General features: G+C 45.3%; 2 protein-coding genes and 1 long non-coding RNA gene across 5 annotated transcripts in view; 1 reads left to right on the top strand and 2 right to left on the bottom strand.

Moving 5' to 3' along the window:
• The window catches only part of TANGO6 (transport and golgi organization 6 homolog), a 49273-nt gene extending 44587 nt beyond the window's left edge, over window positions 1-4686 (bottom strand). For both annotated transcript variants that reach the window (XM_083626233.1, XM_083626234.1), the window contains exons 1-4: window positions 4562-4686; window positions 2370-3025; window positions 445-561; window positions 193-343 (exon numbers count right to left, since the gene is read on the bottom strand). In XM_083626233.1, coding sequence (XP_083482359.1) covers window positions 193-343; window positions 445-561; window positions 2370-3025; window positions 4562-4637 — 1000 coding nt within the window. In that variant the 5' untranslated portion in view covers window positions 4638-4686. The remainder of the gene's footprint in view (window positions 1-192; window positions 344-444; window positions 562-2369; window positions 3026-4561) is intronic.
• Window positions 4687-4779: 93 nt separating this feature from the next.
• On the top strand, window positions 4780-6660 carry LOC310768381. Of its 2 annotated transcripts, none has more exons than XR_014551291.1 (3): window positions 4780-4832; window positions 5642-5734; window positions 6457-6660. It is a non-coding gene; the product is annotated as an uncharacterized lncRNA (long non-coding RNA). The 2 variants fall into 2 exon arrangements; XR_014551292.1 differs by lacking the exon at window positions 4780-4832 and adding an exon at window positions 4840-4973.
• Window positions 6661-6762: 102 nt separating this feature from the next.
• LOC310768310 (B-cadherin-like) overlaps window positions 6763-27115 on the bottom strand; it is a 31124-nt gene continuing 10771 nt past the window's right edge. The window contains exons 3-16 of the mRNA XM_083626240.1: window positions 19965-20191; window positions 19658-19801; window positions 19025-19180; window positions 17650-17794; window positions 16578-16753; window positions 16117-16245; window positions 15708-15893; window positions 15311-15555; window positions 13378-13520; window positions 12601-12822; window positions 11612-11833; window positions 10470-10600; window positions 9432-9575; window positions 6763-8724 (exon numbers count right to left, since the gene is read on the bottom strand). Of these exons, the coding sequence (XP_083482366.1) occupies window positions 8512-8724; window positions 9432-9575; window positions 10470-10600; window positions 11612-11833; window positions 12601-12822; window positions 13378-13520; window positions 15311-15555; window positions 15708-15893; window positions 16117-16245; window positions 16578-16753; window positions 17650-17794; window positions 19025-19180; window positions 19658-19801; window positions 19965-20191 (2483 nt within the window). The 3' untranslated portion in view covers window positions 6763-8511. The remainder of the gene's footprint in view (window positions 8725-9431; window positions 9576-10469; window positions 10601-11611; window positions 11834-12600; window positions 12823-13377; window positions 13521-15310; window positions 15556-15707; window positions 15894-16116; window positions 16246-16577; window positions 16754-17649; window positions 17795-19024; window positions 19181-19657; window positions 19802-19964; window positions 20192-27115) is intronic.

The following is a 27115-nucleotide window of genomic DNA, read 5'->3' as shown; positions in this document are numbered from 1 at the left end:
AGTTGGTGGCCATCACCATGCCACAGGAATTTTCCCAGCATTCAGCTTCACTGGGTTCTAGTACTATGGGAGGGGAAGTAAAACCTATTTTCCATCCATCTTCTCCCATGCCAGGCATAATCTTATACAGTTCTACTGTGCCCCGTTCTCCATGCTTACTCATAGCTTTTCTTATGTTATCATCTCACTCACCTCCTGCTCCCTCCAGGATGCCACGGACCACAGCCTGAACACCACCCGGTCTTATCAGCCTCTCAGAGAGCAGCTGCCCACAGAGACGCCGGAGCCAGGCTGGGGCTGGTGCCAGACCATGCTCACTGCTGCGTCCACTGGAACCAGAGCTCTGGAATGGTCAAGAGGGAAGAAGAGGACAAGTAATGGGTTGCAGAGCCACACCAGTGAGCACACTTAGACTCCCCAGGAAGCAGGGTCCACCTGCAGTACCTGTTTGGGTCCACCTTGCAGCAGCAGCAGTTCTCGAACCACCAGCGGCTGGTAAACTCTGTTCAGAAGGCCTTGCAATGCCTCCCTGCAGCTGCTTTGCTCCTCTTCTGTAAGGCCCTAAAAAAAGTTTGCATAAAACAGCAGCAGCAGTAAAATTAATTGTACAGTATGGCTTTGACTCCCTCTACTGGGTGGTCGGCAATGTGCTGAAATCTTCCACAAAGGTCTGCATTCCTAAGCAGACACTGCACAGAAGACATAAGATCAACCTCCCCACAGCTTGCTATTCTTTGTTCTTCTTTTCTGAAAGGCAGCTGCAAAAGGACAGCAGTCTGAGTTAAGAGATGTTAACCCTCTTCCTTTCTCCAGTTTTACACCAAATCACCATATTTAGCTACTTTTCTCTCAAAAACAGCCCTTCAGGTAACTTAAAACCAATCAACAGACTGTTCGTACTCCGTGAGTAGCATCTAGTTTGGCTCTCAGGCTAGCAGGCAGGTGCCTTGGGTACATGAAGAGGGTTATTGCACTGATGCAATCTTGTTTGCACCTTGTGGTCTGTTTGACACAAACTTGATGTTGTCATTCGCAATGTTCTGTTGTGTCAACATTATCTCAGTGCAGAGAGAGACCTTGTTGATGCGGACAAGTTTGCACATAGTCTTACCAGGCCCATGTCCAACCTGAGCAAAGTGTTACATGATGTCATTCCAATGTCCCATGTTGCTGCAAATGACTGAGTGTTTGCTGAACCGCTACTGCTTCATAGGTTGCATCCCTCAAACCCAGACACCATCACTTGTACCAGTCCAATGTTTGAGTTGCACAGAAGGTTCCAGTGGGATCATGAGGATGAAGAAAATAATAATTTCATACTGTATCATTTTGATGGTTCCGTTTTCTTTTGAGCCTATGGCCTAGCTAAACTGAAAAGGCCTGTGCTTGCCTGCTTTTACAGTACAGAACTAGGTGCTTTTACGTACTGCATGTAGCGAATCTCCATTACAGAACACTGAAAAGAATAAACTGTTAGACTCTATGGTGGCCACTGTATGCATGAAAAGAGAATCAGCTAGGCATGGCAATTGTGATTAATCTTGAATTGTTTTATAGACGGATCAAATGGCATATTCGGAGACACTGAATGAATAGGACAATCAGTCAAAGTCTCAGTAAAAAAAGACACTGAAAAATGGTTATATATAATCACATGATATTATAATGAGGGCTGATCTGAAGAGCCAAATTATTTTGATTGGTTCAGAATGGTGACATTGTTTTGCAACTATTAAGACTGCTGCGATCCTTTGATTGGTGAATAGAAATTATGAGTATCATCTGGAAGTGTATAAAAACATTGCTTTGGATGTGGTTCTTCACAGCCTCCTGATTTTTAAAGGCTGTTCCTATTTGTATTTCAATAAAGGCCTGCATCCTTTTCGTTGGGTTTTGGGTTTCTGGGAGGAACACCTCCAATCCAGGAACCCCTTTTAAATTTCTCCAACAATGTAAGACACTCTCTCTTAAATTTTCTAAGGAGACGACAGATTAGGAAAGTTATCAAAATTTGGAAAGTTATCAAAAACACTTTTCATCATATATAAGTGATGCTCTATAAAAATGTTGAGATGCCCATCCTGACTATTCGGAGTTGGTAACTGGTGCTAAACAAAATATACTCTTTATGCCACAGATGTGCAACCTGTGGCCCTCCAAACATTGCTGGCTTCCAACTCTCATCATCTCTGACTACTGGTCATGCCAGGGAGGGCTGATGGAGTCCCACAACATCTAGAGGACACCAGGATGGGGAAGACTGAACTACACGCATTTCCCATCACATCAGGGGCTGATGGAAGTTGGAGTCCAACAGCAGCAGAAGGCCACAGAAGGTTCCCAGCCCTGAATCCAAGCTGACAACTCACCATCTGCTCCTCTGAGGGCTTGGCTTCTTCTTCATCCTTCCTTCTTGCTGGACAGAATCCGAGCTGGCACAGCCCTGCCAGGAGATCCCCCAAGTGACGTGTGAGAATGAGTCTGCTCAGGGACGTGTGATCAGCAACCTCCATTAGGAGAGTGCAGGTTACAAAAAGCCGGCGTGTGGCACTGGAAATGCATCTGGGTGAAGCCACTTCTTGAACCAGGGCACTGAATTCTGTCCTGCTTCTCAGGGGAAGCCCAACGCCAGGCAAGAGATACGGGCAAATGCCCAAGGTCACAACAAACTGTAAGGCCACCTGCACAGTTTTCTCCTGGGCAATGCTGAGGGTGTCAGGACTCAGAGGAGGTGCAGCTTCAGCTGTCTTGGGGTTTGGCTGAGGTGGACAGTAAGTTGTTGCTAAGAGAACCATGCACTGCTTGAGACACAGCAAAAGGAGCAAGACATGGCAAGTAAAATTCCAAGGCACATCCGGGCAGGACGCCAGGCACTGAGCTTGCTTAGAGACCTCAGTTCTCAACCTCTGCAGTTCATCCCATTGCGGGTCCTGGGCAAACTTCTCTTCCAAAATGGATACATTAAAGCGCAACGATTCCAGCAAATCGACATGCTTCGTTGACTGCAGAGGGCCTGAATCTGTCCCTGGAAAGAAAGACCGACAGGCAGTTGATCACATGCAGCAAATATATTTACACCACACACTAAAACGAGTTTGAAATACAACCCCCTCCCCCAAGAAACACTAGAAATTATGGTTCTGTATGCAGACTAGGGATCTCTAATAAGTCCACAACAATGAGATATTTTGCTCTATTTGATGAGAAGTTTTAAAGGAGCATGCTGCTCTTTGTGCCAGAAATAGTCCAATTTTATTTCTGATTTTGTTGGAATGTTTTTTTTTAATGTCAGACAATAATGTTGCTGAACACATTTGGTTTGGAGCTGCATCTTATTATATAGGTATATTCGGACTCTTTGCCAGATTAAAGAGCCTATCAAAGTGATCATTCCTTTCTTAAATCAGCTGAATAATGCCTGGCCTACGTTGCAGGGTTGTTGCCAGGACAAGACAGGAAGTAGTGAAAAGACAAAACATGCAGGCCACCATTTGCTTCTGGAAGCAGAATGGAAGACTTACAACAGAGTCAATAAAATAGGAAGCTGCTCTGCAGCCTCCAATGATTCGCAGGTGAAATTAGGGTCACCCATCACAACAGCTGCAGGGGAGCAAGAATGAGCTTTTGTCTGCAAGCCCTGCTTGTTCCTGCATTTCTGATCAGATCCAACAGAACTCTTATATTTTTCCCATCCCAAAGTTTCTCCTCTCCCTTCTGGGTTACAGCATAATCTTAACCATGTCTACTCAGAAGTAAGTCAAAGGACATGGGGCATATTCTAAGTGAGGCTAGGACTGCAGCCTTTGTTTTTCTGAGAACCTTGAGTTGTCTTGCTCTGGCTTCTGAAGCAGCCGGGCCATTCAGAAATGTCCACACACACACCCCGCCGCTTTTTGGACCGCCCCACTTTTTACCATTTCATGGATTCCTGTAGGAAGGTGCCAGAGTAAGACCATTAGTTCAGCTAGCCCAGTATTGCCTCTACTCTGACATTTTGTTATTCTTTTAAGTTGTGACAAGCCCTTCCTAGTTGTTCTGACTGGCAGAATAACTCTCCAGGGATTCAAGTGGGCTGTCTTTCTCCACCCTACCTGCAGATGTTGTCAGGGATCAAACCTGGGACACCTTCTGCACATGACACATGTGCTCTGCTACTAAGCAGCTACTACTGTGGCCGCTCCCCTAAAAACGAAGCAAGCTTCCAGTCCTCATGGTTCTGGATGAAGGGCTGATTTAAACAAGGAAGAAGCTACCTTACACTGAGCCCATCGCGACCAGTACCGTTTGGCAGCGGGTTTCCAGCAAGGGGCGGGGGAGGGCGGGTGATAACTTTGTACAGTATATCGCTTTGAACTCTTGGGATACAAAGGTATAAAAATAAATAAAATAAAATAGCCATACGCGGCACACCACCCCCTAAAATTGACCAGAGGGCATTCCCTGGAGAGACGGGCTTTCAATGAGGCCGTTCAGCTGCGGGAACGACCAGGCCGCCTGCAGCCTCCCTTGAACCGCAAAGGTGCAGGAGCCCTTGCCTCTAAGGCCCCCACCCTCTTCTCACCGGCAGCTTTGGCTGTCCCCAGTAGCAGCTCCAGCGCCTCAATCACCCGCCTCAGCACAGCCTCGCTCCCGGCCATCGCGGCTGCTTCACGCTGCGCTTCTGGCCGCCATCTTAGGAAGGTCGGATAAGCCGAGACAGTGCTGTCATTTTAGGAAGGTCGGACGCCACATTTCGCCATCTTGGGAAGGTCTGGAGGTACGCGAGCGAGTAGTATAAGGAGCGGCCTTCTTGGGAAGGTCCTCGCCCTGAAGCAGGCTGCCATTATGGGAAGGTACGATAGATGAGGGTGCGTCTCCACTGGACTTCAAGGGCTCTCTTACTTGCTTCTGGGTTTGGGATCTGCATCAGTGCCGTTTTTTATTTCAAAGGAAGTGAGTCCCGGATATCTCTGGCAGGCGCTGAACAGGCTCAGGTAACATCCGCACCGTATTGTGGCTTCCCCCAAAGAATCATGGGAGTTGTAAAGATGCTGTGAATTGTAGCTCTGTAAGGGGGTGAACTACAGTTCACCAGATTCTTTGGAAGACGTCGTGTGGTTTAAATGTATGGTGTAGATGTATTTGTTCAGCGTCTTTCACGTTCTTCTGCGCCTTCAGCGTGCACGCACCTAAACTTTGTACAGTACATTATAGTATTGTGAAGTGTTCAATGTGATTCACATGCATTACCTAGTTATAGCCCTTACACCAACCCTTCAGGGTAGGCCAGTATTATTATCCTCTCCCCATCCAGTACCCTATTACAAACAGGAAGGCAGAGGCTGAGTGGGACCTGCACTTTTATTAGGTGGATTATTAATATATTTCATATATAGAGAGAGATTTATGGGCTTCTCTTTCTGAGGTGCCAAAATAACTTGGCCAACCTTGGGTGTTAAGCACCTTAACCCGGAGCAGCAACATTTGCTGTTCCACCTCTGCTGAGTTCATGGCAAAGGGGAAAGATTTGAACTAGGGACTTTCTGGCTCTCCTGCATCTTTACTCCTTAATTTCACAGTATTTTAAAGCCACAAATAGTCCTACATCCCCTTGGCATGGGCTCAGCATATAACATGTAACAGGTTCATTTATTTATTTTAGCTAGCAAACCAATCCTCAGCTTGGAATGACTATTTCCAGCAGAAGCCTCTTGCAAATTACACACACTTTAAACTCAGCCTTGACTTGGAACAGGTAGGTCCTCTCTTGCATTTATTATTTTGGGCACAATAGGAAGACTGAGCAAGGGATACTCAAATAAGTTATAGTTTAGTACTTTGCTGGAACTGACAGAGCAACCTTCTCCCATGGGGGAGGCCACCTGTTATATTCCATTCACAAGGAGACTTGCCTGGTGCCACTACTATTATCCTTTCAGCACCAATCATCTTATTGTTATACTATATCGGGGCTTTCTAGTTTAGAAGAAAAGGACACATTCTTATTATAAAGGTGTGTAGAATTATGCTTGGTATGGAGAAAGTGAATAAAAAAAAGTTTTATCCCAGTCAGAATAGTAGACACTGGGGCTAGCCAGTGAAACTGAACAATGGAATATTGAGGATGGACCAGAAGTACTGAACACAACATGTAGTTAAACTATGGGATTTGTTCCTACCAGATGTAGTAATGGCCACCAAACTGGATGGCTTTAAAAGAAGAGTTAAACAAATTCACGAAGGTTAAGGCTCTCAGTGTCTACTAACAACACTGGCTATGTTCTTCTTCCACTGTTGGGCATAGGAGTGGGGAAAGTGCTGCTGCATCTAGTCATCCAATGTGAGAATAGGATGCTGGACTAGTGTTATATTGTAAAAGATCCAAAACACTACAGACAAATGCTGCAGCTTTTTTTATTTCAGGAACTCACTCAGAACTGAAATTAAAGCTAACTTCACTCTTTTTATGTTCCTCAGGAATCCTTGTTATGCTTTTGACTACAAATCTCAGTACACAGTTCACCTACCACAATACCGGAACTAGAGGATCTCTGGTCTGATCCAACAGCGTTATTATTATTATTTTAAAGTTTTCTGATCTTGTTTTTGTAAGGAAGTCCTGGAAACTCTACTGAAGGGCAGCTCATAAATCCTTTAAATAAATAAGGAATATGGCTGATACATTCTAATACATTTATTCTGAGTCAGGAAAATATTGCAAGTTTAAGAGTTTGACCAATTTGAGAAAATGATGTAGAGAAATCCAGCCACAAACAAAAAGACCATTTTTAAAAAATATGTTTTTATTAAAATCTTATTAAAAAGGAATCACATAAAATAAAGGTATAAATAATGGCTTTTAAGGCATGTTCCCCTCCACCTGTCTTCTAAACATTACATATTCGAAAAGGTAAGCTAAATATACAGACCTAAAACCAGAGAAAGCCACTTTAAAAAACAACAACCACCCTATCAATTGTACAGTAATCATATAAAGCAGTTAACTCTGAAAAACACTTGGTAGGAAAAAAAACTGGCACCTTCACCAGAATGTCCACCTAAAATTAAAAATGGATTTCTTGGCTGAGAAATGCATAAAAAGAAAATGTACACCTTATTCAACTGCATTTTACACACACAGAAAGGGACATATATGAACAACAGTACACAAAAAGATACAATCCATGGCATAAAGGACTGAAATTAGGTTTTAAACATGGTTAGAGATAGCATGAGCATATGTCTGCAATATTATGGGAGGTCCAAAAGGTCACCAAGAGAATGGTCAAGAGGTCAGTGCTAAGGCTGCAGGGCAAAGGCACTTGGTATCAGCTGAATCAGGGACCCCTAAATATTGGTCTTCCTCCTCTGGGATTTCTTGTCATCTGCTCTCTCTTAAATCTTGCTACTGTCTAGGACTGCAATCCTACACACATTTGCCTGGGAGTAAGTCAATGAACTCAAAGGGGATTATCTAGGAATTGACACATATAGGATTACACTGTAAGCATTTGGAATAATCACAGCTGTTTTAACTGTGCACTAAAAACAGCACTCCTATAAACTACCAAAATCCTGCACCAAGGAAAAATGAATTATGCAGTGTGCGCCACATATATCTACAGATAAACCCTGTATATTGGGGGTAGGGAAACTTTCTGATCCATGGGCCAGATCCCAACCTTGCAGGAAAAATTCAAATCCCTGGCAGGCCAAGTTTGGCCCACAGCCCAGAGATTCCTCACCCCTCTGCTCTACAGCATATTCTGTTCCTGCTTTTTTTAGGAAAGGGCAAAAAGATTTGCACCAAAAGCCTGCTTCATTCTCCATATGCTAGAAAACCTGTCTCAGCTTCCACTATGTTAATCAGAGACCATCCATCTTTGCAGCCAATTGCCCTCTGAAAAAAAAAGCCAAGATTCAGAGGCTGAAGGTTCTTCTCCGAGTTCCAAATTTCACATTTGTGTTACACTTGTACAGAACTGCTAGATACACTCAGCAGCCCTGGGAATAAATCTTTGGTTAGTGCTTTCGAATGACAGTGCTAGAAACACCTAAAGTGCATTAGTACTAAGGGTTCCCAAAGAGTTAACAATTTCAGACCACATAACTTGAGCTGCATTTCACAAAACTGCTAAGTCATCCCTAAAATATTCCTTAAACCTTAGCCTGTGCATTAGAAAACAGTATTCTATTATTACTGTATTAATAAATCAAGTATGTTTTGCAAATTGCCTCTGATAGTGATAAAAAAACATCCTTGAAGTTTCCATATAATGTATGCTCTTGCCTATATGGAAATCATAATCTTTGGTGAACAAGGGTGGAATCATGAAGAAAATGTGGTCATCTGAATGCACCCCAAGAGGGGCTAATATTGGGAGTAAGGCAAGTTTTATGCAGCATTTTGGCAACTTGCAAGAAAGAGCAGCAAATTGGACCAATGGTCAGCTGCTGGGAAAAGTTGATGATAAGTCGATTTCATTTCTGTCTTTCCACACAGAGCTAAACCCTACTTAATCCCAGTGACATCTAGTCTTCTTCCTCGCCCCCTCCATACATGTCAGCCAGCTTCTTGAAACGGTTGCCCCAGTCATTCAGATAGTCATAATCTTGGTCTCTGTCACCATTGGAGGAATTCAGAGAACTGAGGGAGGCTGCTTCAGAGCCACTACCCTCATAGTCAAACACAAGCAGAGAGTCGTATGGGGGTGCCGTGGGGTCTGTATCTGCTGCCTTCAAGTTCTGTAGGAAGGGAAAGGAAGATGTGTTCAGTTTGTTCCACATTAGAGCAAGTTGATTGTGGCAATAGTGGCCCTCTGCTTTAGAGCAATGAGATACCAGCTCTCTGGAGAAAATCATGACCTCTGACCCCAAGGCCACATCTAGAGACATGACTTTGGAGAACACTCTATGACCAGCTACTGGGCAGATACAGGGTAATTTTCTTCCCTGTTATTAAGCATGCTCTTCCTCCCACCACCACCACATTTGTATTGCATTTTTTCATAGTAATATAAAAATGAAAACATAAATCAAAATATGACTGGAAAATATAACATACATATAACCAAAACTGAAGATTTGTCATTAATTGGGACAGATCTTCACTGAATTATCAGTCATGCAAATGGATACAGTAATCAATTTGTTCCAAAAAGAATTGTAGTGACTTGAGAAATGTTCTATAAAAGAATTCTTTTTCTTTCCTAAACAGACTTAAACTCATCAATAACAAAATCCAATTTTGTTTGTCTATCAGATGCCCAAACTTCAGTTAATTGGTCAATCAAAGCTAAACTGTTTACACTTCAGTACCACTGCAGAAGTGTATCATCATCATCATCATCATCATCATCATCAATTTATGAGGAATATCCAAACATATTGCTAACAGTGACAGCAAATGTTATGGGACTCTTTTGTGTGGCTCAGCTGCCAGTTTCACTCACCTCGTCAATGAAATTGCCAATCTCATCAGGGTTGGCAGGCCGTGGGCGGTATTGCGGAGCTGGCATGAGAGTCGGAACAACATCATTGCGGGTGATTTCAGGGCGGGAATCCAGGCCACGGTGCAGCTGGCTCATGTCATAGTCCTAGGAAGGGTAGAGAGACACATTCAGAAAATAGATGCCAGAGGTAAGTAAGATGATCCAGGGTATAAGATGCTACCATTTCCACTCATCGCTTAAGGCCTTTTGCAGGACATAACATTGTTAGCTAACAAGGATCAGGAAGATGGTGAGAGATGGGCAGAATGCATCTTCCAGTGTAGAAATGAATGTATATAAACACATGCTGTTTACTCCCTTGGGACATCAATACATTTCTTAATTTTTTAAAATATATGGCTGGTCAGGCCAAAGTAAATTATGAAGTAAATTTATGGGAACTGCTTGATCTAAGCCAGGCATGGGGAAGCTCAGGCCTGGGGCTGAATGTGGTCCCTCCTGTACTTCCCCCCACCCCAGGACATACCTCTTGCTAGCCCTGCTTTGTGCTTTGCAACCTTCTAGAGTGTTTTAGCCTGGCGGGAATGTGCGCTTCTTTGTTCTATGATAATGTATCATATGCCTGGATGAACAGAGGGGGAGAGCGTGTGCGCGCACATGTGTGTGTTTGTGTGAAGCCACTTGGGCTTATAGCCTATGTATAGAAGAGCCCCACCCATTGCTCCACCCACTTTTATTTCTTGCTCCATCCTTCACTGGCATGTGGCTTCCAGAAGGGAATGTGGTCCTCAGACTGAAAAAAGTGTCCTATCCCTGATCTAAGCAAAGGCTCAAGAGATGTGGCCAGCTTGCAGTGTGACCTCGGGACTATCTTACTCTACAAGTCAGGTGGCAAGATGTGACGTTCACAAAAAGAACAAAAATGTGCAGGGGAGGAAAGAGGTGGCATGACGACTTGCAAAGCAGGGCAGTGATGGCTTTTGTGGGCAACCCACAGAAGTGGCCCCATCCCTCTTGGGCTAAGACTCAGCAGCTCACCTGATCCTCCTCTCCACCACCCTCTTCGTCATAATAGTAGACGTTGTCTCGTGTGTCATCCTCTGGTGGAAGCAAAGGCTCCTTCACTGCCTTCCTCCTCCTCACAAACAGCAGCAGCAGGAGCAGGAGGACTGGAAGAAAATAAAGTTGGAGAAGCAACTGTGAATGCCAGCCTGGACTGTCTGCTCGGCTGATTCAGGGAGCTCTAAAACAGAGCGGGATCTATTCTGCACTTCCACAACTACCGAACAGGCAGACAGGTGTATTTGTCTCAGCTTCAGGCATACCTCTTCCTACAGCAGTGCCCACCCAGAGCTGCAAGCCATTTATCTGCCCCTTTCGGCAGCTTGCAAGCAGATCAGCTCTGCAGCACAGCAGTATGGTTTTACTCAAGGTAGACTTGTTTAAATTAATGGATGCACAGGAGGAAGTGTTATCTGCAGATACCTCAAACACCCCAAAGTTTCAATAGCTGGCAAAGGAGCGTGTCCTTTAGGTCCTCTTCTCTCCCACTCCTCAGCACTTCACACTGGCCAGCTCTACCCTTTTCCACTGGAAGCTCTTGATATTAAAACATCTATCTTCCCATCACATTTTGGAACCAGATTTCTAGGTATTGCTTTTCTTCATCCGTTGCATTTAGCTAGGGCTCTAGATACTACTAGTGCAAAGTTAGTCTTACTGGAACTAGCATTCAACATTTATTTATTTCTACAAAACGATCATACTGGTTTTTTTGTATTGCTTTGGAAAATGGACAGGCAGGAATGTCTGGCGAAATCTGAGTTGCTGGGGAAAAGAGGACCCAGAATAACTTCCACCGATTAGCTTCTATGCCTTGCATTTCTCCTCCCTGCCACTGCCAGTGCCATTCCGCACAAGTGTCAGAGACAAAACACATTTATCTCTGCAACTGCATCTGTGTGCATGGTCTACTGAAGTTGCAGAATCCATCTATTATTATTTACTACATTTGTCAGTTGCTTTACAGAACTGAAGAAGTCTCAACTTAACAAATATATAAAGAGAGGTGTGTTGGTGTCAGACATAAAATGGACAGAATATATGAGAAGGGGGCTGGATCACTTTCCCATCCCCCTGCACCTTCAAGGGCACAATGAGACCTTGCAGGAAATACTCACTCAGGAAGCCAAGGATGCCACCAAGGATGCCCAGAATGGCTGGAATCCCCATCCCGCCTGCGATATATGCCCTCTTCTCGCAATTCTTGGCTGCCCCCTCACAGTCACACACTTGGGCTTTGACTGTTGTTGTCTGGGACACTTCCCCGGCGTCCTGTAGCTCAAGGGCAATGCTGTATTCACCTGGCTCCAGCTGCTTGGTCAATTCGAGGACCAGTTTATCTATGGGGTAACATAAGGAGAGAGAAAAAGCAGGCTCAGGGTTAGGGCTTTGCAAAGCAAGGAAAACAGACTCTGCTCAGCCTTTTTCTATCCTAATCATGAACCAACTTGAATATTAAAATGATTCTGGAAAGGGACAGCAGTAGATTATCTGGTTAACACACGTGCAGATTTGACAAATGCACATTGTCTAATTTTTGTCTCATTCTCACAGAGCTGCAGCTGAGGTGGGAAACTTGAAATTTGGACAGTACCGCTTTCAAAACCCCACTCACCCCATGGCATACTTTTCCATGCAGGAAGTAGAGGGGACAGGATAATTAGTAAGTGAGGTAGAAGGCTTGATTAGAAACCTCCTTCCTGATATTATAGTTTCCCTGCATGTATTATTATAATATTTATTTATTTATTTATTTATGCACTGCCTTTTCTCCCGATGGCACTCAAGGTGGCTTAAAGATAAAAACAAAGAATACTAGATATATATAGAAAGCTAGATACCAAGAAGGAGGATTCTACTAAAGCCTTCTACTTGCCTTACTAGTTTTCTATGCATGGGAAAGTCACACAAATCCTGTTCTGCAGTTTAAAGTAACACAAGCGGTGGCACAGCTTTGCCACCTCAGCTGCTGTTCGTGAATGAGGCCTCTTAGGTAGAGCAGAAAAAGATGTCGCTGGACAGCTCAAGGCTAGGCAGTCAAGCAATTTCCCACCACACATGCATACCGGTCTGCAGAGTGCAGACACCACCCCTCCCACTAGCTTACCTCCGTTTACTTCGACCGTCCAGTTGGCGCTTGAGCCCAAGAGCAGCATTGCTTTGAAGGGTTGAGTGTTTGGAGGAAGATCCTTGTCCACAATGTTCAATTCCTTGCGTTCAGGGCTCCGGTTGCAGATGTCAAAGGATCGTGGGTCTGGCACTGGCCCATTGTCATTCACATCCTCCAGGTACAGGAGAAGAGTTCCTGTGCCTGTGAGCGTAGGCATCCCTAAAGGGAAGCAAATGTATTTCAGTTAGTAAAAATAAGGTGCAAAAATGCAGTATAGGACTTTTTGTTTGCAAAGAAGCTACAAATATTAGGGAAAGCTGATTACAAAATTTCAGTTAAGGGGAAATTGCAACAAAAATATACCAGAATAAATTGTTTATGTGTGTGTGGATTTTTAAACAAACACAAAATGGTGCAACCGTGAAGAAATAAGAAACTGAAATGGACAGGTTATTAACCTGCTCTATGTTTTATAAGTTTTCATTGTAGTGGCACAGTATGGTTTCCCCTCAATCTTTGAATGCTTAGACACAGCAATGTACATGTTTTTCAAAGATAAATGCGAAATTTTGAGATGCAGAAATTTCAGGAGGAACTGGCATCAAAAGGACAAGAGGGGCACTCCTTGGGTCTGGGATATGACAGTTAAACTCCTAAGATTCCAACATTTAGCACAACTATCAATCACAGTCACTGTAGTAAGGGCCTGCTCCTGCCTGGGACTTGGAGGAGCACCTGACCCCAAAGAAAAGGGCTAAAATGTGTCCCAGTTACCATTGTCACTCGCCAAGATGAGAGCCGTGTAGGTGTTGTCTACCACAAATTTAGACTCCCTGTCCAGAGGGGCTTTCGTCTCTATGATGCCATTTTCAGGGTTAATCTTCAACCACCCTGCTGGGTCACTCCCAATAGAATAACTGCAAGAGAAATGAGGGTGAGTGACAGCAGCTCTTACATTTTGCCAGTCAAAACAATTGAAGGTTCATCCCTGTAAGTCAGGGATGGGCAACCTGCAGCCCAAGAGTCACCTGTGGTCTCATTACCTTGCTGGTGGTGAAGCCCAAATGGGGGGGGGGAAGGGTGGGTGGAGGAAAAAATGGACAGAAAGGGAAAACGAATTGAGCAATGGAAGGGTTGAGTGAGGAGGTGAAAAGCTTTGCAGAGGTAAGCTGAGAGCTCTGGGCAGGGAGAAAGGAGATGGCAGAAAAAAAGAGGAAAATGGAAAAGAGAGACCCCACCCATTAGGCTCTGGCCCTGCCCACTTTCAGCATGTCCCCCCTGACCCCTGAAAAATGCTGCCCACCTTTCTCTAACACACCTTGGCTATTACAACAGATATAGATAATAAGTGCTCATTCAGCTGAGTGTACCTAATGGGCCAAATACGGAGGGGGAAGGAAGTCAAGCCTACAAGAATATGCTCACACACACCTCAATAAGAGCTTGCCATCTCTCCTAGGTACGTGCCATCCAATGGGACACTTAATTTGGGCTGCTAAGAGGTGTGGAGTGTCATTTAGCTATTATTGCTTTTTATTAACAAAGTTATACCTTGCCCTGAATTAAACAAATTTGGGGGGGTTGGTGGTGGTTGTTTTTTAAATCAAAAGTTATTATTAAAACACCACAAAAAACCTGCAGTAAAAACATTCAGGTCTAGAACTTTTTTTTTTAAAGCCTTCATTGTCGCCTTATTGTATGGGCAAGATGGTGTAAAGGTCACAGTTCCTTCCAGTATCCTGGGCCGTAAGCCATAAATGGCCTTAAAAGTCAAACACCAGTGCTTTGAATTGCACCCAGAAAAACAGATGAAATGCCCCTGCAACTGTTTAAGGACTAAAACAAAACCCCTGTGTTGCAATACAGAATCTGCTCTAATACAGCCGTAACACGTGGCTAATAAGTATGGTAAATGTATTATTACTAGTAGGCAGAGTAATCCAAAATTTACAAATCATAAACATCATTATATAATGTATGTATAAGTCCATAAACAAGAAAGAGTCAACATAATGATACTTATAGACCAGTGCTCACTAACCAGTGTAGCCAACAGTTGGCTACACTGGTTAGTGAGCACTGGTCTATAAGTATCACATTTACCTGAATGGATAATTTATTGGAAATTATTTGCTGACGAAGATACATCTTCAAAACAGTTGACTTAATTCGGAAACACTGTTCTGCTTGTTTGCTGTTCATTACTGAATTCTACACGTTGGAGCACCCACCACTACAATAGTGTTGGACATTATCTATTGAAAGGCATTCTACCTGCGTCATGGTGTACCCTGACAGCAATTCATTACGTTGACTATTTCTTGTTTATGGACTTCTACATACATTATGTAATGATGTTTATGATTTGTAAATTTTGGATTATATAGTCTAACTACTACTACTAATACATTTACCATACTTATTAGCCACATGTTGCGGCTGTATTTGAGCAGACTGTTTAAGGACTGACAAGATGATGTTTCCAAGACCTACTCTGAGCAACCTTGCAGCTGTATTCTGAACTACTTATGAGATTCTCCCTTGGCTTCTCCCTCTTGTACACGCTTCCTTGCTCTTTCCTGTCCCCTTTAGCTATCTGACAGCGGAATGAGCTCTGCTCCTGACCCTTCAGCTCTGCCCTGAGACTCGCTCCCTTGCTAACCTGCTCACCTAGCACCCTTGCAAAGCATTTGAACCTTTCCTGTACCTGACCGTCTGCTTTTGATTTGTGTCGGGGTCCTGAGCGGTATAGGTAGTCACCAGCTGCCCAGCAGGGAGGTCTTCAGACTTCGTCACAGACTTTTCAGGGGGGTTAAAGATGGGGGCTTCATTCTCATCCCTTACGTTGACAGTGATTGTGGCCGTGGATGTTGGGAGAGTCACCGAGAAGGGAATTTCATTCACCACAGTAACCAGAAGGGTGAAGAGATCCTTCGCCTCAAAGTCCAGACCCTGGAAAGGAGGCAAGAGAGGGAGAGAGAGATGATGCAATAAGGGGGTGCCAGTAACATCCACCTAAACACCAGGGCAAAGCATGAAGTCCCAGCAGCTTATGAGGCAGGAAGCCTAAGAGGACTGCAGCTCAAGGAGGGACTTCGGCTTACCTTAATGGTTGTCAGGAGACCATCATTGGTTTGGGGATCGGTAGCCACTTCAAAGTTGCCTTCCTCGTTCCCTTTCACAATGGTGTACTTGGCTTTCCATGCTACGGTCCCTGGCTGATCTGCGTCTTTCACCAAAAGCCTGGCAACTTGGAATCCCACCTTGTTCTCTGGCACAGTTGAAACGTACTAGAAGACAGAAGGAGGATGTTGACTTAGGCCGAGTGTGGCTTTGCCTTGCTGGAGTGCAGAGGCCCAGCTCAGTGAGATGCTATGATGATGCTATTCTGGAACTTCCCCAGGGCCTCCCCCTCCTTTTCTGGAGAAGGCAGGATGAAGGGACAGAGGATTTTGGCAGGGTAGGACGCAGTCAGACTGGTCAAGGAAGGCGTAGGAGAAGCCTCAACATTACCGTGAGTGGGTCAAATATTGGCTGGTTGTCGTTCGTGTCCGTGACAGTAATCACTGCTTTCCCTGTAGTACTTAAGCCTTCTCCTAACATGTCTCTAGCTTCGATGACCAGCGTGTACTGGGGGAATTCCTAAAAGCAAACAAAATAACCAAGTTATGTTAACATTACAGAGAGAGAATTCTCGATGGGGAAGGGGGGCTTGCGTGTGAAAAGATTAGCCTAGATTAGCCACTTCTTATCATTATCATTAGAACAGTTAAACTCATACAACATAATAAGTGAAGAGGTAGCTTCAAATCAGCATTTGATCAGGTGCATACTTATCACTGCTTCCAAAAGGGTTTAAGTGCAAGTGATTCATTGCAAGTGTGCAGACTTGGAAAGTGCTACAGGTGTGCTTGATAGTGACTGACACCCTCAAACATTGCCCGCCCCCGCCTGCTCACAGCCAGGACATTCACCTCTCGGTCAAGGCCTGTTGTGATCACACTGATCCACCCTGTTTCATTGTTGATGGTGAACATCTGACTGTAGGGCTGCTTGGGCTCCTGGCTGATTATGAAGTAGGTGATGACCCCATTGTAGGTATTCACGGCATCATCTTTGTCCGTCGCAGACACTTGCATCACTGGGGTACCTGGGAATGCATAAAAAAGCATTTGAGAAGCAGAAACGGGGGGGGGTGGGGCGGGGGCGGACCTGCCTTGATGCTAGTTAGGAAGGCAGAACAGATTCTGTCCCAGACAGCTGTTAAAGACATGCCATTCTCCAAATGAATGCAACTCACTCCAAAGTTCAGGAGTGAGCATCTCATCCCCAGCATCTCCAGGCAGGGCTGACAGTGCCTTTCCAAGGTTTCAGCATACTTTCTGTGCTGTCAGCAACCCTGAGCTAGGTTCCTAAGCCACAGAGCACCTGAGCACAATACATACCAGTCTCATGCCAGTCTGCATGACAGCTGAAGGGATCTGTGGGCTCCATTACCTGCTGCATAATCTACGTAAGGAGGTGGAAGCACAGCTTGGCCTGAGCAGGCTTTGTGGACAATAAACTAGAGGGGGGCAGTGAAGTAGTGCCATGCACACAAATCAGGGTTGGGGAAGCCATGGACCCCAGGCAGAGTTGGACTCCATTTCCCATCATGGGAAAATGGCCAGCATGGTCAATGGTCAGGAATGAGAGGATTTGCAGCAACTTCCCATAGAGGCTGGTCCATGAGGACAAATGGGGCACTGGCCCAGAAATGTCTGTCTGTCCTCAGCTAGCCCAGCCACTCTGCCCTCCTTGTTAAATGCATCCATTCTGGAGGGTGAGGTGCAACTGGCTGCCATCTTCCTTCTCCTTTAGCCTCAGTGTTGCCCTTGTAGAACTCAGCAGGGCAGGGGGACAAAGCTAGAATTCACTGGCTCTGCCTCTCATTGACTGCAACCCTACCTACAACCGGGCTCACTGCCTTCCACCCAACCAGTCCCAATGGGCACCACCCACTGATGGCCTTTACTCACATATATGCAATTACACACGCACACCTACCTGGCGTGGCTCCTTCCGCTACAGATCCTTCAAAGACGCTCTGGGTGAAAATGGGCTTGTTATCATTCTGGTCGCTGACCTTGATGATGATCTCCATGGGGTCCTCCACAGGCTGCCCATTCACAGACACAGCATGAGAGAAAAGCTGCAGAGGAGAACCAACAAAGAGCCATTAATTCACTAGTATGGACACAAAAATAGAAAAAGTGCTCTTTTTCTATTTTTAAAGGAAGGAACCACAGACATAGAAAGTTTATTACTGTTGTCAGCAAAAGTCATACGATAGGGACAGCAGCAAAGGGCTTCTGTCAGTCCCCCTGTCACAGCCGCCTCCTCCTTTGCACCTTAACAGCTTTACTCCAAAAAATAGCAAGACTCAAGAAACAGGATGCCCAGCTTTTAACCCCTAAAGCTTTACAGGTTTCATGAGGCTTTAGAGATATCCACACAATATTTTAAGAGGAAATTTCACTACAAAGAAACTTGAGACAGCCAAGACACCTCATGGGAGTCAGGACATGCTCTCTCATTTGCCAAATGGACATCATATTCTCAGACTGAAAGTTCCTGAAGGACTATCTTCTCTGGTAGGGGAGTGAAAACAGGCAGGTAGGGGGGCCTTGTGGAAGGGCCATTGCTTTGCATGCCAAAGGACCCAGGTTCAATCCCCACAAGACCCTGCTACCAGTTAGGGCAGGTAAGACTGAGCTAGATCAGTCTGATCTTTTATATCCCTGCTCACTCAGGGGAGCCACTGCTAGTTGCACAGGCTGTCTCCACCAGAAGCCTCATGTTAAGAACTATGGGGCCTTCCAGTTGAGGTCAGAAAGGCCCCACCCCCACTGAACTAGATGGAAACTTTTTATTCCAGCAGGCTTTTTAATTGAACTCAGATTTTATGCTTCAAACTAATTTTTAATCTTATTATACTGGGTCTCCTGTATACTGCTTAGATATGACCGCAATTAAGTGGTATAAATTATATGTGGTATAAGTGGTAAATTATAACTGGTATAAGATTGAAATAAATAGATGTGCTAATAGTTTGGTCCGTTTAGGGCAGCTTCATATGTCTCTAATCTACAATGCAGCTTTCACTAATTTGGCAGCCTCCATATGCTCATTGGAGCTGATGGAAGTTGTAATGCAAACTATCTGGAAGGGGTCAGGCTGGGAGAAGCCAGCTCTAATGCAACACCAAACAGCTTGGCAGCTACCGACAAACCCCTAGACAGCACCCAAGGGAGACTTTTGTCTCACCTATGTCTTCTCCCATTCCTCCCACCCACAAGAGGAGCAGCACCCAAGCACTGGATGCTCCAACCCCTGAAAGAAGAACCTGAAGCTTGATCGTGAACAGTGCACAGGGACTCACCACGTATCTGTCCATATCTTCTCTGTCCAGTGGGCGGGTCACCTTCAGCCAGCCAGATTCCCTCTCAATGGTGAAGACTCCAACAGGAGGAGTGTCAGCCCCCTGCCCAGTGATGCTGTACAAGACTGTCGTCTCTTTATTCTTATTAGATTGGATCTGGTGGAGAAAATAATCAAGACGATGACAGGTATTGAGCATTAGGTGGTTAAGGCTGGTTGAAACATGCCATATTCCTTTCCCTGACGCATGTCATATTGCTGCCCACCAACAGAGGAGATGCACCTGCAGCTCATGAGCCCAGCAGACAGCTTCCAATGATGCACAGCCCACAAGATGTAGTGATGGCCACTAACATGGATGGCTTTAGAAGAGTCAACCTATTGATGTAGGATAAGGGTACCAAGAGCTACTAGCCACAATGATTATGTTCCCCTTCCACAGTCAAGAGGTAGTATGCCTCTGCATGGAATCACAAGTGGGGGTAATGTTGGAGCACTCATGTTCTGCATCTGGGCCCATCTAGTTCAACCCCCAGTGACCCTACGACATTACCAACTTGGGCATCAAGGAAAGTAACTTAAAGGGAAGCAGGCCCCTGCAGGGACCCCAGGAGATGCTGCCACCTCAACTTACCTGCACCAGTTGCTTGGGGAAAGGACCTCTCTCATTCTCAGAGCAAACAATGGGTGGGATGACCCAGTCTCTCTTCTGCCTCCTCAGGCCTGGGCCGGATACTGGGAAGGTCAGCACCTCTCCATGACCAAGGGAATAGGGCTCCTGCAAAATAAAAATAAACGCACCTCTAGCTCAGCAAGGAATGAACAAAGCAGGGCATTTCATCATGGAAGCCTTGGCTGGTACCTCTGGAAGGCTCCCTGACAAACAAAGAGGGCAAGGGAGGCTGGCAGAGGAAGGAGGCTCTGAACAGAAAGCTCCGTACCGCGTGAGGATGCTGCTTGTGGGATCCATGGCCATGACTTCGCAACGTCACCTTGGCAGAGTGTTTCTTGCCAGCCCCGTCCCAGGCATGGATGAAGAAGTGCCACTCGTGAACGTGGAGTTGCACAGGCCTTTTCACCACCACCACGCCATCCGAGCGCACCCTGAAGCGAGTGTCGTCCGAAGCGAAGGGTCGGTGTGTCCTTTCTGAGCATCCCTCAAAGTTTACTGCATGAAAGGGAGGAGAGAGAAAGATTGGGGAGGGGCGTCAGAGATTCAGCAATTAGGGAGTAAGAGGATGGACTGGCAGGTGGGCTTTTACCAAAACAAGCTTTCCCAAAGATGCTGCAGCCAGGGGGCGCTCACACTCCAAACATATGGGCAGAGGAAGCACCTTTTCCAACACAAACAAGGTAAGTTTCCACAATCTTTCGCCACTCCTAGGGTGCGGACTCATCAACTGTGCACGCAGCTAGTAAGTGTTTCAGCCGCTCCAGTTTGGAAATGGTTCACTTTGGGAGAATGGTGAGAAACAGGCTAGCGGCTGAAGGGCTTGGTTGTGTGGCAGGTAGGGAGAGACACAGTTTGGGGCTACCCCTTTCTGCTTACTTAGTGTTAACGCAAATGTTGCAGACGATAGAAGCAAAAGTTATTGAAGCCCATGCAAGGCTTGTAGGAGTTTTGTTTCTCTCCCTCAGCTCTCCTGGTCTTAACTTGACTACAATGGTACGTCGGGTTACATATGCTTCAGGTTACAGACGCTTCAGGTTACAGAGTCCGCTAACCCAGAAATAGTACCTCAGGTTAAGAACTTTGCTTCAAGATGAGAACAGAAATCGCATGGCGGCGGCGCAGCAGCAGCAGCGGGAGGCCCCATTAGCTAAAGTGCTGCTTCAGGTTAAGAACAGTTTCAGGTTAAGAACGGACCTCTGGAACAAATTAAGTATGTAACCAGAGGTACCACTGTACTAAGATTCTGCAAGAGCGCAATGCCCACAAGATGAGGATTATCAGGCCTTCAGGCTTTGATTTCTTTTCCCTTCCGTTAGTGACCACAAACAAATACCCCAACAACAACACCCAGCCTGGAAAAAATACACATCCAGCCTGCAAGAGAGCAACGTCCTTGGACATTTTATTTTATAACATTAACCGATACTGATTGTTTCACTATTTCTATGTAAACAGCTTTGGGAGGGGCACTATGTAAATTCCTTAAAGTAAATCAAGCAATTCCTTTGGAAGGCATTTCAGCCCTTGCTCTTTGTTGCTACACAGCAGTCCCCCGCCCCACCTGTATATACAGGGCAGCATCAGAACAGAAAGTGGGTTTTTTTGGTACACCGGCCTTAGATGCATGGACAAGATGGGAACAACAGTACAAACCTATGGATGTTTGCTCAATAGTAAACCCCAGAAATATTTAGTTTGCTAGCATCATAGCACAGAGAAAGAAGAGGAGGAAAAGAAGGGTAAAGTGCAAGGCACAGGGTTAATTAAGCATACTCAGACTCCTGAGAGGTAAGCAAAGCTCTGCAGACCAAGGGAGCAGAACATGACCCAAGACAGTGAGTCAATTATCCAGCACAAATGCCAGAGCATCCTCATGGGTCCCAGGTCACTAATGGGCTTAGAAGCAGCTTTTCTTCTACAGGCAGGGCCTTGAACTGATTTCCACACAAGTTGTTTTCAGAGACTTTCCTGTAAGCAGAGCAGGGCAACTGTAGGGCCTTCAGTGTTTCTCCAGTACTGTATCATTTTCAGCCCTTTAAGGTGCACAAGCTCCAGAAATAACCTCCCACCCCACGGCCTGTTGTTCTCCTCCGCCTGGTCAGAACAGGAGAAGCAGGTAAGGATTCTTTTGCAGCTGTCCCAGCAACCCATAATCCAAGCAGATGCTGCCAGAAGATAATGCAAGGAATGAAGCAGAGGGCTTGCTCACAGTATCTGGCATTCAAAGGTATACTGCTGCGAGATATGGAGGCTGGGCTACTAGGTATGCTACTACAACATAAGGTTATCTGCCATGAAGATGCAAAGGAGTCATTGAGATGGATGCTGAACCCCATTCACCCCAGAAAGTCACTGGTGTTCGATTGCTGGAGTTGGGCAGCTGCAGTGGCATCTCTCACTAATATGAACATGGACAACGGTAATAGCAGAGGCCAAAATTGCAGAGGGATGCACTAATGCAGAAGGTGGTGGGAAGGGCCAGGCAGAAGAATACTGGCCATAGTCAGAATCCAGAGAAAGGGCTGGCCAAACCCCAGGAGCCGCTGCAGGCTCTGTGCCCTCCTCCAAAGCAGAGGCTGGGCAATCCTGCAAAAGCTCACTGCTGGATAGGTCTTTCAGGGTGACCTTTCAGGGTCAAATCCTTCTCTTCCAGACCACTTTCCCCAAGCCACACATCCCACTGGCCTTGGTTCTCTGCATTGCAGGGAGTTGGCCTAGATGACCCTTTGGGTCTTTTCCAACTTTTTTTTTTTAATTGGGTTTTATAAACAAGAATAATGTTATACAAACAAGTACAGTATACCAAGTTTTCTCATGTCATTTGCATATCACAAAAACAGCATAATGTGGAAAAATATCTACAACATACATTTCATTACTAATGGTCAATGTATAAGTTCTTGGTTCATGAATTGGTTCAAACAATTAGGAAGAAGAAAGAAAAATGGGAGCGGGGGATCGGGGAATGGTGAGTCGAGTAGGGTGGTTATGCTTCTATTATTCTACTCAGTGTGGAGGGAGTTGTGTCAGCGTTACTTGTATGGGCTCTCTTATTAATCACTTGTTGTATTTCCTTGGTGGTGAGAGAGGCTGGGGGTGGCTTAGGGTGTCGGTTGTCTTTGGTTGGCTGTAGTAAGAATTGTTTTTGTGTGTGAGGGGTGTGAGTATGCATTTTTGAATCAGGTCTTTTTCAACTCTACAATTGCATGTTTTTACAATTCACGGAGCTCCCCTTAAGTGTCTTTCCCTGGCTGGAATATGTCCTTGAACTCTTGGCAATGCCTCTTGCTTGTCTGGGGGTGGGGGAGTGATGTAGGAAGCAGCCATCTGTGTATTTGTTTCTCTACCTACTTTTGCCCTTGGCCCCACCCACCAATGGGCATGTGGCCCCTGGAAAGTTTTTCAGAGGGGAAAGTGGCCATCGAGCTGAAAAACATCTCCCACTGTTGGCCTAGAGACAGTACTAAAAGCAGTGATATCGTGCACTTAATGGAAGGGGCACTGCTTCTTGTGAACTGCGCTGAGATCTTCGCATGAAAGTTGGTATATCAATTTTAAGAAGAAGATGAACATGAAGAAACAAACATGGGACAACAGGGAGGAAGCTCGCACAGTTGGCTGTTCTGATTTACACATGTACACAAGACACAAACTGACTCAATCTGCAATCTTTCAAGGGGGAGGCAGGGAAGCTACACTTTTGGAATAGAAAAACAGAACCACCCATCAGAAGTGAAAACTATTGCGGGATGTTGTGCAATAACCTGGAACAGCTGCACCCTCTGCATGCCCCAAGAAGGAGTTGGGGTTTTTCAGCTGCAGAGCCAATATGCCCTAAACACCAGTGCCTCCTTAAAGCAGCCCAGCTAGAACAGCTGTATGATGCTGGACCTGATAGGAGTTGTAGTCCAACCTATGAAGGGTACCTGGCAACTTTAGCCAACACAGGATTCCATAGATGCTTTTTTACAACATGCTAGCAGGGGCTGAGGACAGCTGCAGTCCAAAACATCCGGAGGGCACCAGGTTGACCAAAGCTGCTTTAAGGAAATGAAAGCAAATGGAGGAAGAAGGTTGAGAAACCACAGCATTAACGGCTTGACGTAAAATAAAATTTCCCATTGCAAGAATCTGAAGTTGTTCCCAGCATTAAATATGCACGATTAAGGATGAAAAACAAACACCCACTCATTAACTAGAAAGTAGCAATGACCACCCTGCAAAGCTGCAAGAGCCATTACAAGGAGCTGTTGCCAGTTCAGCACCATCACTCTCTTTATTAGCTGGGCAGCCCTTGCAGGTGAGGCTGGCAGGGCTCACCTGCTCTCCCATCTCCCAAAGAACCGCTCAAGTTCCACAGATCCAGAAGCTGTGGACTAAAACCGCCTCTGCCCACATCCATGAAAGGAGGAAGCGATCAGAGTTTAGCATGCAGAGTACTACCAGGAGCTGACCCGTGGACAAAGTCTGCCGCAATCACAACTGGCAAGCAAGAAGCTTGTGCCACATTTGACTGTGGGCTAAGCAAAGAGGCTGCAGAGGGCCCCGCAGATGCCGGCATAGTACCCTACAAAGGTATGCAAGCAAGAACTGCAATGGGCTGCCAGCAAGGCTCCATTTGCAGCTCAAGCTCCCTTCACTTTGCTACAGCCATGACTTCCCAAATCTTGATTGCAACCAGCAGAATTGGTTGGTGCCCTGGTTTTATTGGTGGAGGGAGGTGATGGGTAGCATCTGGGATTTTTTTGCCTCCAGCACCAAGACACTCAAGGGCAACTTTCCCAAAAACTTTGGTACCCTCCAGATGTTTTGGACTACATCTTCCATCAGCCCCAGCCAGCACAGCTGTTATACACCACCCCAGACAGAGAAAGTTCTTGCTACCTGTGAAGTTGCAAACTGGACTTGGGAACATCCTTTGCTATGCAAAACAGGTGCATCATCATCATCATCATCATCATCATTTTATTATTTATATACCACCCGTCTGACTGGGTTTCCCCAGCCACTCTCGGCAGCTCCCAACAAAATATAAGAAACTCAATAACCATTGAACACTTCCCTGGGCCCACAGCCAGGCCTATTTGGGAGTGCTGCTGCTGGGGATGATGGTGGTTCTTTCCTTTCTTCTTGGAGACAGCTTCCGAAAGAATATCTCCCTTCACCATGTTAACCCTTTTCTAGATCACATGTATTACAAGGATACTTTGGGCACCCTGGAGAGAGCTGTTCTGCCCCAATTCCTATTAAAGGAATGGGGGCTTGTGGAAGGACAAAGTGGGTTGTGCCAGTTGTAGATTTTTCCAGGGGGAATCTCAGTCATGCGACTTGTTTTTTGTGTGTGCATGCATGTGTGTTTGTGTTCTCTCCCTCTGCCCTCACTCTGTCTCTGGGAAGCTTCTCCTTGCTGGCACCTTTCCTTTCTTTTTTCTACAAAATGCATTTCTATTACAAAGGTGTGGCTGTTTTGAGGGACACCTGAACACTCCTTTCCCAGTGCTGGCAGCACCCCAGCAGCTTCCCGGTTGGAAAAAGATTGCTGCCCCTGGAGGCACTCAGGACCAAGAACCCTCCCTTTGCATGCAAACTTGGCTCCAGCGCTAAGCCTGGGTGCTAGGCAATGAGATAGAAGACATATGTGATGGATGGCATATTCCGCATCAGCTTTGAATGGACTCCACTTTGCTCAGAGGAAGAGAGCAGCGCTAAGCCGGTTCCTCCAGCTGCCCTACTTCTGAAGCAGAGCACATTCCTACTGCGCCATGCCTAGGCAGGATCCAGCAGGCCCTGAATCAGAGGCTGTCACCCTCCCCACCCAGTGGCTCCAAGGACGCACTATGCATTTGCTAGAGGGTGTTAAAAGCAGCACCAGAATCCCAGCACAGAATCTCTCCCCATGTTTATTGGAACATCCAGGCAGAGAAAAGAAGAAAGTAGGGGAGTTGTCATAGCTCAGTGGGAGCGTTGCAGGTGGGAAATTCCAAGTTCAATCCCTGCCTGGCAGCATTGCCAGGTTCAAGGCACAATAGGGCGGGCAGGTGATGGGAGAGAGCTTCCTCTGCTAGAAACCCCAGTCAGAGGAGACAGTGCTGGGATGGACCAACAATTGGACCTGAAATAAGGCAGCTTCCTCTAAAAAGGTGGGGGGGTGAGAAGGGCTGCTGTTCACTGACAGAGCACCTCATGCAGAAGCTCCCGTGTTATCTCCATTCAGAAGTACGTGAACCAGCACATGAGAGGTTCCAAAATGCATGTAAACCCCTCTGCAAAACTGAGCCCAAGATCAGACCATACACTGGCCTTCACTAAGCTGCACAGCAAAGCCTGCATGAAACAACATGAAATCATTGTCTGGTGCATCTGCAAAGAATCCAGAAGTATGTTTTTAATTAACAAAATGTATGGTCTTAACTGGATTTATCTGTGTGTGTGTAGAATATGGTGGATCTTAATCATGATTCTCATATTCTCATGAATATTTTTAACAAGTATCACACATTGTCAATTGGTAATCTGTCGACCAAGGGCACCTGCAAATACGGCTATGTTTTAATAGGGATTGCTTGATTGTGTAGTTTGATTCTGGGTGCTTATATTTTACTATATGCATAATGGTTTTTATACTTGTAAAGCCAATTTTGGCATTAAGTAGAGTATTATTAAATAAATAAATGAAATAATGTTCTACTAATATGTGCCCTTCAGGGTTTGCTGGAGAAAAATATTATTATTATTTACTAGATTTGTATACCGCCCTGTACTTGTAGATCTTAGGGCGGTTCACAGCATAAAAATACAATATAAAAGCATGGACATTTATCTTCTTTAAAATGAATAGGGTTGTGTGTTTTTGCATTTATATCCCAGCTTTTTCTCCAAGAAGCCCGAGGTCGTATACATGGTTCTCCCCTCATTTAATCCCCACAACAACCCTGTGAGGTAGGTTTGGCTGAAAGGCAGCAGCTGGGCCCAAGGAGCTTCATGGCCAAGTGTGGATTTGAAACCTGGTTTGTATCATGATGTAACAGTGAACAAATTCAAAACCAGATCTATAGGGTTCTACTAACTACAAAAAAATAAAACCAATTATGAAATCACTACCTAAAAGGTTTTTAAAAAAATTAAATTAGAATATTTTTATGGATATATGCATCTCTCTTGCAAAATATATTGGGCTGTTTCCAATGTTAGTTCTATTCTGAGTTGACCCATTCAAATTAATGGACATGACTAACTTAGGTTCCTTAATTTCAATAGGTCTACTCTGAATTTCATAATTCTGAAATCCAGAAAGGCAAAAGTTGTGAAAGAAAAGCATCTGGGCATCAAAACACGACAGCATTATTTCCACCTCAAAAGGGAGCAGTTTGGAAATAATTACACTGCAGAAAGAAAAAGCCGCCTATGGTATCTTCATGA

Source organism: Podarcis filfolensis, assembly GCF_964270895.1.
Source record: "Podarcis filfolensis genome assembly, chromosome: 8".
NCBI classification, from domain to species: Eukaryota; Metazoa; Chordata; class Lepidosauria; order Squamata; family Lacertidae; genus Podarcis; species Podarcis filfolensis.
Note: the sequence above shows the minus strand (reverse complement) of the source record. Positions and strands in the feature narration are given on the sequence as shown.